Source organism: Equus przewalskii, chromosome 14, assembly GCF_037783145.1.
Source record: "Equus przewalskii isolate Varuska chromosome 14, EquPr2, whole genome shotgun sequence".
NCBI classification, from domain to species: domain Eukaryota; kingdom Metazoa; phylum Chordata; class Mammalia; order Perissodactyla; family Equidae; genus Equus; species Equus przewalskii.
In genome coordinates this window covers 53,985,479-53,998,983 of record NC_091844.1, presented here as the reverse complement: position 1 = coordinate 53,998,983, position 13,505 = coordinate 53,985,479, and the positions used below count along the sequence as shown (strand labels likewise).

General features: G+C 36.0%; 1 protein-coding gene across 8 annotated transcripts in view; it reads left to right on the top strand.

Annotated features, from left to right (window-relative positions):
• The window catches only part of PPM1B (protein phosphatase, Mg2+/Mn2+ dependent 1B), a 92,326-nt gene that overhangs the window by 45,953 nt on the left and 32,868 nt on the right, over window positions 1-13,505 (top strand). For 6 of the 8 annotated variants that reach the window (XM_008515175.2, XM_070572767.1, XM_070572768.1 and 3 more), the window contains exons 2-3: window positions 76-935; window positions 7,930-8,047. In XM_008515175.2, coding sequence (XP_008513397.1) covers window positions 90-935; window positions 7,930-8,047 — 964 coding nt within the window. In that variant the 5' untranslated portion in view covers window positions 76-89. The remainder of the gene's footprint in view (window positions 1-75; window positions 936-7,929; window positions 8,048-13,505) is intronic. The other 2 variants (XM_070572769.1, XM_008515177.2) reach the window with 1 other exon arrangement.

Sequence of the window (13,505 nt, the reverse complement as noted above, 5' to 3'; positions counted from 1 at the left end):
ACTAGAGAACAGATGAAATATATAAATGCTCTATCAAATTTAAACATATAACACCTGCAATTTTTTTTCTTTCAGATTCATTACTAAACATGGGTGCATTTTTGGATAAACCCAAAACCGAGAAACATAATGCTCATGGTGCTGGGAATGGTTTACGTTATGGCCTGAGCAGCATGCAAGGATGGAGAGTGGAAATGGAAGATGCACACACAGCTGTTGTAGGTATTCCTCACGGCTTGGAAGACTGGTCGTTTTTTGCAGTTTATGATGGTCATGCTGGATCCCGAGTAGCAAATTATTGCTCAACACATTTATTAGAACACATCACTAATAATGAAGACTTCAGGGCAGCTGGAAAATCAGGATCTGCTCTTGAGCCTTCAGTGGAAAATGTCAAGAATGGTATCAGAACTGGCTTTTTGAAAATTGATGAATACATGCGTAACTTTTCAGACCTCAGAAATGGAATGGACAGGAGCGGTTCAACTGCAGTGGGAGTTATGATTTCACCTAAGCATGTCTACTTTATCAACTGTGGTGATTCACGTGCTGTTCTGTATAGGAATGGACAAGTCTGCTTTTCTACCCAGGATCACAAACCTTGCAATCCAAGGGAGAAGGAGCGAATCCAAAATGCAGGAGGCAGCGTAATGATACAACGTGTTAATGGTTCATTAGCAGTGTCTCGTGCTCTGGGGGACTATGATTACAAGTGTGTTGATGGCAAGGGCCCAACAGAACAACTTGTTTCTCCAGAGCCTGAGGTTTATGAAATTTTAAGAGCAGAAGAGGATGAATTTATCATCTTGGCTTGTGATGGGATCTGGGATGTTATGAGTAATGAGGAGCTCTGTGAATTTGTTAAATCTAGGCTTGAGGTATCTGATGACCTGGAAAATGTGTGCAATTGGGTAGTGGACACTTGTTTACATAAGGTATGTAAGTCTTTTTGTTATAATTAAAATACCCTATTGATTTTGAAAAGGCATGGTAAGTAAAATTAAGCAAACTTACATTTTTTAAACTTTAATATTTTCATTAGGGAGGACTTGTATATTTTTAAATTATTTTCTTCAACAGAAATGAAACCATATTTTTTGATCATCCTTCTAATTTGAAAATTAATAAGTTTGTGGCCCTTGTCATTTAAGTACTTCTTGGCTTGTTGCTGTGGCAGAAGCATCTATACAGAATTGTAACTTTTGATTCATACTCTCCATGTTGGCAATAGCTGTTGTATGTCTGATTATGAAGCAGTTTGATAAAATATGTATATTGAGAAGTTTAGTTAAGCTGTTTTGTGTTGAAAGATAACAGACTTGAGAATTTTTTGAACCCCTTTATGTTACTTATGGAATTGAATAAACCTCTTTTCCATTCCTGTTTTTCTAACTCCATAATTTTGTCATTCCACTTGTTCATATTGTAAAATCAAGAGATACCAATATTATAAAACGATATGATTAAAATCGAATATGATTGCTTTGAATTTAGTCTAAAAGATTGAGTATGAATTTTAAAATCCATGGAAAGCATTAGCCCAGTGCTTGGCACTTAACAATTGCCCAGTAGGTGTTAGCTCCTTTAAGAGGAGAGAGAGAGTAGATCCAACGTTTAAATATGTTTACTTGATAATAGATTTAAATGAAGTGTTAATATTTTCTAACACTTCTAACACTTGTCATGCCTTAATAGTTTACAAGCAGTTTTATATGTTAACTTATGAAATCTTGGGAGATTGTTATAGTTATCATAATCACAATAGTATCAGTAAATTATTGCTTTCTATGAGCCAAATGCTATTCTAAGCACTTTGCACATATTGTAACTCAATTTTTACAACAACCATAAAAGGTAGATAATAGTATTATTCTTTATGATAATCATTTTTCAGGGTTGCCATTTAGCAGTGTGAAGTTCTAAGTGTTGGATGACTCTGGTCAGATATTATCCTATTGAGATATTTAACTCTAGGGGGAAAGGGTCCCTAAAAGAAGCAGCCTTTCCACTTTATTGCCACTGCTAGCGTTCATGGTGTTTACACTAAATAATTTCAGGTTGCATAGAATATATAACTGCTATTTGCATAGTTTTTTTATAACTTATAAATCACACTCATTTTGTTTATCCTCATAGTAACCTTCTGAGGTGAGCAAAATTAAAATTTTTATTTGCAATTTGCAAGTAAGGAAAATGGAAGGTTGACATTAAAAGACAGCTGTACGTCATATATTTGATGATTAGTGAAGTAGATACTAGAATCCAAGTTTTCTGACTCAAGTTTAGAATGTTTGTCACCAATTTTCCTAGAGGGTTTGATGAAGAATTTTTCGCCAAGGGAAATATTAAGACTTTCCTTTTCTTTTTTCAATAATTACAAGATTATGTAAAAAAATATTAAACAAATACAGAAAGGCTTGAAGTACGGTTATTAATATTTATGTCCCTCCTTTCCAGTTTTATCCCCTTTAGGTAACCACTGTTTACAGTTGGCTATCTATCCTCCCAAATAGTTCTGTGTTTATTCATACAAATATACAGAAGTATAGAAATAGGAGTTTTTTTCCCCCTTTTTTGTTTTTGCTTTTTACAGACATGGGTCATACTATGCGTGTTACTTTGCCACCTGCTTTATTTTTCTTAAATATAAAAGTCAGTATTCCTTTATATTGTTCTTTAAAATACTGTTTGATTTCCCTAAGTTTAGCTTATATACCACCTATCAGAAGCTTGCCTATTCATTTATTTGTTTTATTGAGGTAATAATAGTTGATAACATTGTGAAATTTCAGTTGTACATTATTGTTTGTCAGTCACCATACATATGTGCCCATTGACCCCTTATGTCCACCTCCCAACACCCTCCCCCTCTGGTAACCACTAATCTGTTCTCTTTGTCCATTTATTTGTTTATCTTCCACATATGAGTGAAATCGTACTGTGTTCCTCTTTCTCTGTCTGGCTTATTTACTTAACTTAATACCCTCGAGTTCTATCCATATTGTTGCTAATGGGATGATTTGATCTTTTTTATGGCTGAGGAGTACTCCATTGTGTGTGTGTGTCTGCGTGTGTGTGTGTGTGTATATATCTTCTTTATCCATTCATCAGTCGATGGGCACTTGGGTTGCTTCCATGTCTTGGCTACAGTGAATAGTGCTGCAATGAACATAGGGGTGCATAAGTCTCTTTGAATTGTTGATTTCAAGTTCTTTGCTTAAATACCCAATAGTGGGGTAACTGGTTTGTATGGTATTTCTATTTCTAATTTTTTGAGAAATCTCCATACTCTTTTCCATAGTGGCTGCACCCGTTTGCATCCCCACCGGCAGTGTATGAGGGTTCCCTCTTCTCCACATCCTCTCCAACATTTGTTGCTTTTTTTCTTAGTAATTATAGCCATTCTAACAGGTGTAAGGTGATAGCTCAGTATAGTTTTGATTTGTATTTCCCTGATGGTTAGTGATGTTGAACATCTTTTCATGTGCGTATTCTGTATATCTTCTTTGGAAACATGTCTGTTCATACCCTCTGACCATTTTTTGATCAGGTTATTTGTTTTTTTGTTGGTGAGTTGTATCAGTTCTTTATATATTTTGGAGATTAACCCCTTGTCAGATATATGATTTGCAAATATTGTCTCCCAGTTGGTGTGTTGTCTTTTCATTTGGTTCCTGGTTTCCTTTGCCTTGCAGAAACTGTTTAGTCTCATGAAGTCCCGTTTGTTAATTTTTTCTTTTGTTTTGCTTGCCTGAGTAGACATGGTATTCGAAAAGATCCTTTTAAGACCGAGTCAAAGAGTGGACTGCCTATATTTTCTTCTAGGAGTTTTGTGGTTTCACATCTTACCTTCAAGTCTTTAATCCGTTTTGACTTAATTTTTGTGTATGGCAAAAGGTAATAGTCTACTTTCATTCCTTTACATGTGGCTGTCCAGTTTCCCCAACACCATTTATTGAAGAGACTTTCTTTTCTCCATTGTGTGTTCTTAGCTCCTTTGTCGAAGATTAGCTGTCCGTAGATGTGTGGTTTTATTTCTGGGAGAAGCTTATTTATTTTAAAATATGAGTTAGTACCTAACAGTTGGATCAAAATGGGGGAAATTAATGACATTTTTCCAAAGACAGTATCATTCCAGATTATTGATACAACATGGAGAATGTACTTGTATACCCCCCAAAATAATTGTTTAGCTCTAAACAGGAGTTTTTCCATTATAGTTTTCAGAAAATGTAATTGTAAATAACGCAAAAGTAGACACAGATAGTATTAAAGTGGAGTGTGGTTGGGTATTTTGAGGTATGGAAGAGGACTGACTGTAAAAGTACAGAATATGTAGTGTAGAGTTTCCCAAACTTTCTTGGTTCATGGTGCCTTTTCACAGTGCTACTTAGCCATATTAATACCTAACAGTTACAAGTATTAAGTAGTTAGATCCAAACTTAATGAGTACATATGTCTTAACAAAAGAGTTCACATACATTGAAAAAGTATGTTTTATTTCATTCTTTAAAAAACTACAGTTACATACTAATAAAATGTGGTACCTGTTGGTATCTGCACAACACAAACCTTGGAATCAATGGGCACTGCAACCATCATTTCCTGTATCACATTGATTTTTATGGGGACTGGCTTTTTATTACAGCAACCCCTAAAACCTCAGCTTTGAAAGACAGGATGTCATTGAGAGCAATATAGTGTTATCTGATGTTAAAACTGTGAACTACCTCGGGCTAATTTGTGGAGTATCCACAGATGTTTCCCCCTCTTTTAAAATATCTCTGAGCACACTGTGGCGCCCTGGGGCTTCTTGGTGCACTGTTTGAGAACGATGGGATTAATATTAGAACATAGGCTTTGGAGCCACACGGCTGAGTTTTAAGGTATGCTGTGTCACTTAGTATGAATTTGTGCAAAGCCTCAGATTCTTCATCTTTATAAAATAGAGATGATAATATCTTCATCATGGACTTGTTCAGAGTAAAGCTTTTGGCAAGTGCCTGGATGGTATCTGGTTTACAGACCTCAGTAAATTTTAGTTCTGTTGATGATAGTTATGAAACAAAGAGGTAAATTTTTATGTGGGAAATACAAGTTCAAGGAGTAAGGTAATGGTGAGGGAAGTGAGTATTCTTCAAATAAAGTAGTCGTAGGCTTCATCTTTCGTAAATAGGTAAAAATTTGGTCTATTCCTTAAGCTTGGCTGTTTTTTGAACTATAATGTAAATGAGATAACTACAGTGAGTGCAGGTTTAAAAAAATTGATTTAAAAAATGAGAAATATTGGGGCTGGCCTGGTGGCGCAGCAGTTAAGTGCGCATGTTCTGCTTTGGTGGCCCAGGATTTGCCGGTTCGGATCCCAGGTATGGACATGGCACCGCTTGGCAAGCCATGCTGTGGTAGGCGTCCCACATATAAAGTAGAGGAAGATGGGCATAGATGTGAGCTCAGGGTCAGTCTTCCTCAGCAAAAAGGGGAGGATTGGCAGCAGATGTTAGCTCAGGGCTACTCTTCCTCCCAAAAAAAAAAAGAGAGAAATATTGATGCTTTACTTATCATATATTTATTTACTAACCTTGACAGTGATAGATATTCTGTTCACAACCTATTTCATATGCTGCATGAAGACTTGATCCGGGACACTTCTTTATTACCATGCAGCATTCAACTTTAAAACTAATAGCATCAAATTATTTTCTGCTTAAATTTAGATAACCTTGCTTATGGCAGGGGCAGTGGCTACTTTGACCTGTAACTATCTATTAATACACTAATTCCTTACAGTTATACAGCTGTGCTGTTTTCAAAATTAAAAAGTAAAAAGAAAAGGTGTACTGAAGTAATCAGTATTAAATATCTGGCTAACTCCTTTTATTATCCAAGCTGGGTTTTCTTCTTCTTCTTTTTGTTTAATCATGTTTCATTTCTGGACTTAATGAAAAATTTATACTGATTATGCAAGGATGATTTATCTTTAGAAAACTGAAGAGGCATAAAGGGAAGGATCTTTTTCAGTTGCTGTATATAAATTATTGAAACACACTCATACTTTGTGTTTAGAGGAAAGTCATCTTTATGTAGAAATAGAAGCAGCATCATTGAAATCACATGTACAGAGGTGTAATTGTAAATTATTTCCTTTAAATATCTTTGGATATTTAAACTTCTTGAAACTATCTTTCTGGTAGTTTTCCAACTGATAGAATGTGTGTTTTATAACTTACAAAAATATGAGGAAAATTATATATGTATTCATTAGGAATGGCTAAATGACACAACACTCTTGCTGTTGTTACCAAAATAAGAAATGGTTGGGAGAAGCTGGATTTCTAAAAATCTAAGGTGTTAGTTCTGTTTATTCATAAAATTGCTTTTGAAAAATCATTAATATTCAAGTAGTGCTTGATTCTTGAATATCTGTGGTATAAAATTTTGCCTGGTCTGAACTTTTATGGTAAATCCTGACTCCTGTGGAATGTATTGACTCCTTTTTTTGCTATTTGGAGCCATAATGTGTGTATATATGTGTGTGTGTGTATTCATACAGCCAATGCAATATTAAGTCATTGTGAAAGTTTTGGGTGGTTTTCATTAAGGAATGAAATTAGTTTGGGCCAATTTGGAAATCCTGATTTTTTTTTTTCCAGATATCGAGAATCTGATTATGGTTAAGAACTCATGATGGTTCTTCCCACTAAAGCATGAGAGTTTGTGGAGAGAATTATTACTCTTTATGAAGCCTTCTTAAGACCTGACCTTTACTGCCTTCAGACTTTGCTCCACTGAGTTTTAGGAGGTGGTAGCAGAAGTTCTTCAAGGCCTGCTTGTCCTTTTGGTTGCGTCCTGTGGGTTCTGAAAAGGTGGCAAGTCTAAACCAAACAATGCCTGCCTAGATTCTGGCCATAATGACTGAGAAGACTAGAATGGGTGTGGCCTTGGCTTTTTTCACTTGGGTTGGCAAACCCCATTATCAAACAAAATAGCCTACCACCTCCATTGACTTAGTTTTTTAGAATGGTGAATATGAAAAAAAAAACCAGGTTGAAAAAAATTCCTATTCCAAGAACAGTTTCATTCTTTTCTAAGAAACTCAGAGTAATGTATCTATAGGAAAAACAATGAGAAAATGTTTTAAATTTCTTGCTTATAATCTCCTGGTAATAAAGTAATATATATTCTGTACTTCCTTTTGTAGATCATTTGTCTGTGATGGTGTGATTAAAAGGCAGCAGTAAAATTTGTCCTTAAATTAGCAGTTTTAGCTGCTCTCTATAGACACTGACACTCTTTCTGATTGTGTATAACAATCTGATGTCTTTTCTTCAGAAGTTATTACATCAGACTACAGTGTGTCTCAGCCATCCAGTTATATTCCATTGTTTGATTCTGTACACTCAGAACAGTTCCCAATTTAATTTTTTGTTCTCTGCTTGTAGTTCAGTTTAGTGTTTTGGGTATCCTAATGATTAACAGTTTTCAGCTATGTCAAATTGAGTAGAGTTTAGTAGCATTGCTCTGATGCAGATTAATTAAGTGGGAAAAAATTGCACATTTGTTTGGGAGGATGCATTTTTGGCCTAAGTTGCTTTGGGGAAATGTAGTCCTGAATGTAAAACACAGTTTAGAAGATATAATACATATGAAGATATCTTCATTTCTCAGATTGTGGAATGGTGGTGGGTAAGAATACATATATAGAATCAAAAGTCATAACGTAATTACAGGTCTACCCATACCTAGAGACCTTGTTTCTTAGGGTGTGCTAAAATAGTTCTTTGGAATGAAAATGAACGTGTTGAATGTGTACATTCTGAATGATGAAATAAACTATAATTGCTTACTGTAATTAACTCTTTTGAAGTAAATAATAGAAAGTTGGTAAACTATAGAAGTATAATTCTTTCTTTTTCTTTCTTTAATATACAGGGAAGTCGAGATAACATGAGTATTGTACTAGTTTGCTTTTCAAATGCCCCTAAGGTCTCAGATGAAGCAGTGAGAAAAGATTCAGAGTTGGATAAGTACTTGGAATCACGGGTTGAAGGTAAGAGAAGCTTTTTTTTATTTAGAAGGAAGGAAAAGTGTTCTTACTTGTTTATCAAATAGTTTTAAAATTTCCTTAGGAAAAGCAATTAAATATTTCAAAACAAGGCCTTAAAAAATAAGCATCTATCTGCTTAAGATTTACTGTCACATCTTGGACCAATGCATGGCGATTTATGGCAGGGAGAAGACAAATTTGTCTATTATACCACCGAAGAGAGACATCATTTGAAAATACTCTGTTAAAGCGTGCCTTTTTCTTCCCCCTGATTACATTTTTGGTTGGAAGTGAAGAATCCAGTGAAATTTGCCTCAGGTTATCATGAACACTAAGTGCTGTAATTCCACTAATACTAATTCTCCCTTCCCAAGTTAATCATAGGAATTCATTACCATGTGTTTTTCATCTTACTGATATAGTTAGCATTGGTGTTATAAAGGATTATTGATTTTACTTTTTTAAACTTTATTTTGCAATAATTTTAAACTTACAGAAGTTGCAAAAATTTTATGGAGGGCTCTCATGTACATGAGTACCTTTTACCTAGATTCCCCATTTGTTTACATTATACTTCATTTAACTCATATCTCTATATACATTCTATAGCATACATTCTTTTTCTCTCTCTCCCTTTGCACCTCTCCCTCCCGTCCTTTGGATTACTAAATTTTTTTCTGAACCAATGGAGAGTAATTTGCAGACAGTATCCCTTAATACAAAAAGAACAGTCTCTACGTGACTATAGTACATCCATCAAAATTAGGAAGTTAAGAGTGACATCAGTGTCATAGCAGAGTGAGTTGTACCCTTTGTCTTTCCCCTCTAAGTTACCACCAAACAGACATGCCATGACCCCTGGGAAGCAGTGGAACTAGGGGAGCAGCCCCTTTCCCCTCCCCTGGTGGCAGTGATCCAGGACAAGGATCCTCACACAGTGGCCCATGGAACTCTGGAGGCCAGGGCATCCTGGCCCTGCATGCAAAAATGCCCACAAAGCAGTGGCAGCCTCACACATGTGAACACCTATGGAATGGTGACAGTTGGTGGCAGCTCCACCTACACAACTGTGAGCAGATGGGGTGGGAACAGAAAAAACAGCCCTTCTCACCCCCAGCGGTGCCAGGTGGAACCTGCAATCAAAAGTGTCAGGAACAGTAGCAGAACCAGTGACCCAGCTCCCAGTGGCAGCACCTCCAACACCAGCTCCTCCATCAGTCGGGGTGTATACAAGTCCTCAGGTCCCTGGAAGTGACAGCAACACCCATGAACCTAGCACCCCTGACAGTGGTTCAACCAGCACCCCCAGACAACTCGGGAACAGCAGCACAGGTGGTGCACAGGACAGTAGCATCTGAGCTCACAGAGAGCCAGTGGAGGAACACAAGACCTAGGTGACCCCGGAAGCAGCAGAAGTGCTTGCAGCCTGGTGACTCTGGTGGTGTCACTGGAGACTGTAGTGACAACTAATCAGCAAGGCACCAGCAACTCCAGAGGCACAAGTGATAGAAGGAGGGCACTGACGCTGCTTCTGTAGAGGCAGTGGAGGGTGGAAAGTGCAGGCTGTTAAATAGAATCAGAAGCAGCTGAGAACCAAAGTAACCAAATCTGTACCCAAATAAGAAAAGGTGATTACTGAGTGAGCCAGCAGATGGTCAGTTCATCAAACACCATGAAGAACTACAGTAACACACAGAACAGAAGGAAAAGGACAGCTTTCTAGAAACCAAACCTGAAGTCACAGAAGATTGCCATCTAACTGACAGAATTCAAAATAGCTGGCATAAAGAAACTCAACGAGTTACAAGAAAACTCAGACAGTTAAATGAGCTCAGGAATAAAATTAATGAACAGAAGGAATGCTTCACCAAAGAGATTGAAGCTCTAAAAAAAAAAAAAAAACACCAAACAATTTCTGGATATGAAGATCACAGTGAAATAATAAAAATAATGTAGAAAGCATTAAAAATAGAGTAGACATTATAAAGGAGAGAATTAGTGAGCTCAAAGATAGAAACCTAGAAATGATCCAGCTAGAGGAGGAGAGAGAACTAAGATTTTTTAAAAATGAAGAAATTCTTCAAGAAATATCCATGTCACTTAGGAAAAGTAATAGAAGGATTATAGGTATCCCAGAGAGAGAAGAGACAGAGAGAGGAATAGACAGCTTATTCAAAGAAATAATAGCTGATAACTTCCCAAACTTGTGGAAGGAACTGGACATGCACGTATCTGAAGTTTATAGAACTCCTAATTACATCAGTTCAAAAAGACCTTCTCCAAGGCGTATAATATTAAAATTGGCAAAAATCAATGGCAAAGAAAAAATATTGAGGGCAGCAAGAGAGAAGGAAATAACCTCCAGAGGAACTCCCATCAGGCTTTCAGCATATTTCTCAGCATAAGCCTTACAGGCTAGGAGAAAGTGGAATGATATAGTCAAAATACTGAAAGAAAAAAGCTGTCAGCCAAGAATATTCTGTCTGGCAAAATTATCCTTCAGATGTGAAAGAGAAATGAAAGCTTTCCCAGACAAGTAAAAGCTGGAGGAGTTCATCACCAATAGACCTGCCTTACAAGAAGGCTTGAAAGGAGCCCTCCTACCTGAAACAAAAAGATAAAGGTTTACAAAACTTTGACCAAGGAGATAAATAGAGGAGTCAGGAAACTGCAGCTCTATATAGGAATAGGTTCTCAAACAATTATAACATAAGGGATAAAGGGAAAGAAAACATCAAAAATAACTATAAACACTTCAGTTTGGTCACAAACAACACAAAAAAGAATATTGTGACAACAAAAATATAGAAATGGAAGAAGAAAGGGATGGAACCTGCATAGGCTAATGGAGATAAGAGGCTGTTAAAAAAAGGACTATCTCGTTCATTTGATCTTTTATACAAACCTCATAGTAGCCACAAAACAAAAAAATCAGAGCAGAATCACAAATTGTAAATAAAGAGAAAACCACCAAACTGAAATGGCAGATAGAAATACAAAGAAAAAGAAACAATGGAAATATAGAACAAGAAAACAAAAGATAAAATGACAGTATATATCAATTACTGTAAATGTAAATGGATTGCAATCACCGATTGCAGAAGATACAGAGAGGCTGGATAGATTAAAACACAAGACCCAACAATATGACGCTTCCAGGAAACACATCTCAGCTCTAAAGACAAACATAGGCTCACAGTGCAAGGATGGAAAATGATATTCCAAGCAAATGGCAAGCCAAAGAAAGTGAGTGTAACCATACTTATATCAGACAAAGCAGACTTCAAGATAAGAAAGATAACAAGAGACAAAGATGGGCATTATAGAATGATAAAAGGGATATTCTACCACAAGACGTAACACTTATTAATATAAATATATATGCACCTGACATAGGAGCACTAAAGTATGTAAAGATAACGAGAGACAAAGATGGGCATTATAGAATGATAAAAGGGATATTCTACCCAAGACGTAACACTTATTAATATAAATATATATGCACCTGACATAGGAGCACTAAAGTATATAAAGCAACTATTAACAGACCTAAAGGGAGAAATTGACAGCAACATGATAATAGTTGGGAACCTTAACACCTCACTTACATCAGGGGATAGATCATCCAGATAGAAAGTCAACAAGGAAGCAGTGGCCTTAAATAAAACACTAGGCCAGATGGACTTAATAGATCTATATATATAGATTGTTTCATCCCCAAACAACAGAATACACATTCTTCTCAAATGCCCATGGAGTATTCTCAAAGATAGACCATATGTTGGTAAACAAGGCAATCCTCAATAAATTTAAGAAGACGAAATCATAATCAAACATCTTTTTTGACCACAATGCTATAAAACTAGAAATGAACTACAAGAAAAAAGCTGGGGAAGTCACAAATATGTGGCAACTAAACAGCATGCTACAGAACAACTATTGGATCAATGAAGAAAACAAAGGAGAAATCAGAAAATAGCTGGAGACAAATCAAAATGAAAACACAACATACCAAAACATATGGGATGCAGCAAAATCGGTACTAAGAGGGAAATATATAGCAATGGAGGCCTACCTCAAGAAACAAAAAAAATCTCAAATCAACAAGCTTACACTATATACCTAAAGGAACTAGGAAAAGAAGAACAAAGAAGGCCCGAAGTCAGTAGAAAGAAGGAGATAAAAATCAGAGCAGACATAAATGAAATAGATACTAAAAACAATAGAAAGAATCAATGAAACTAAGAGCTGGTTCTCTGAGAAGATAAATAAAATTGACAAACCCTTAGCCAGACTCACTAAGAAAACAAGAGAGAAGACTCAAATGAATGAAATCTGAAATGAGATAGGAAAGATTACAGTCAACACCACAGAAATACGGAGGATTATAAGAGAATACTATGAAAAGCTATACACCAACAAACTTGATAACCTAGAAGAAATGGATAAGTTCTTAGAATCATACAATCTCCCAAAACTGAATCAATAATAAACTGAGAATTTGAATAGACCAATCACAAGCAAAGAGATTGAAACAGTAATCAAAAACCTCCCCAAAAACGAAAGTCCAGGACCAGATGGCTTCTCTGGTGAATTCTACCAAACATTCAAAGAAAATTAATTCCTGTCCTTCTCAAACTATTCTGAAAAATTGAAGAGCACATGATGCTTCCTAACTCATTTTACCATCCCCAGCATTACCCTGATACCAAAACCAGACAAGGACAACACCAAAAAGGAAAGTTACAGGCCAATATTGCTCATGAGCATAGATGCAAAAATCCTCAACAAAATATTAGCAAGTCATATACAGCAATACTTTAAAACAATAATACACCATGATCAAGTGAGATTTATTCCAGGGATGTAAGGATGGTTCAACATCTGCAAATCAATCAATTCTGATTAATTCTATTAAGCATCTTCTAATTGGGAGCATATTTGCTGGACAATATGAAGAATAAAAGTCACATGATCATCTCAATAGACACAGAGAAAGCATTTGAGAAGACCAACATCCATATATGATAAAAACTCTCAATAAAATGGGTATAGAAGGAAGTACCTCAACATAATAAAAACCCTATATAACAGACCCGCAGCCAATATCATACTCAGTGAGGAAAAACTGAAAGCCATTCTTCTGAGAACAGAAACAAGACAACGGTGCCCACTCTCACCACTCTTATTCAACATAGTACTGGAAGTTTTATAGCAATCAGAGAAGAAAAAGAAATAAATGGGATCCAAATTGGGAAGGAAGAAATGAAACTCTATTTGCAGATGACATGACTCTCTATATAGAAACCCCTGAAAATTCCAACAAAAACTATTAGAAAGGGTCAACAAATACACCAAAGTTGCAGGATACAAAATCAACTTTCAAAAATCAGTTGCATTTCTATACACTAATAACAAACTATTAGAAAGGGAAGTCAAGAATACAATCCCATTTACAATC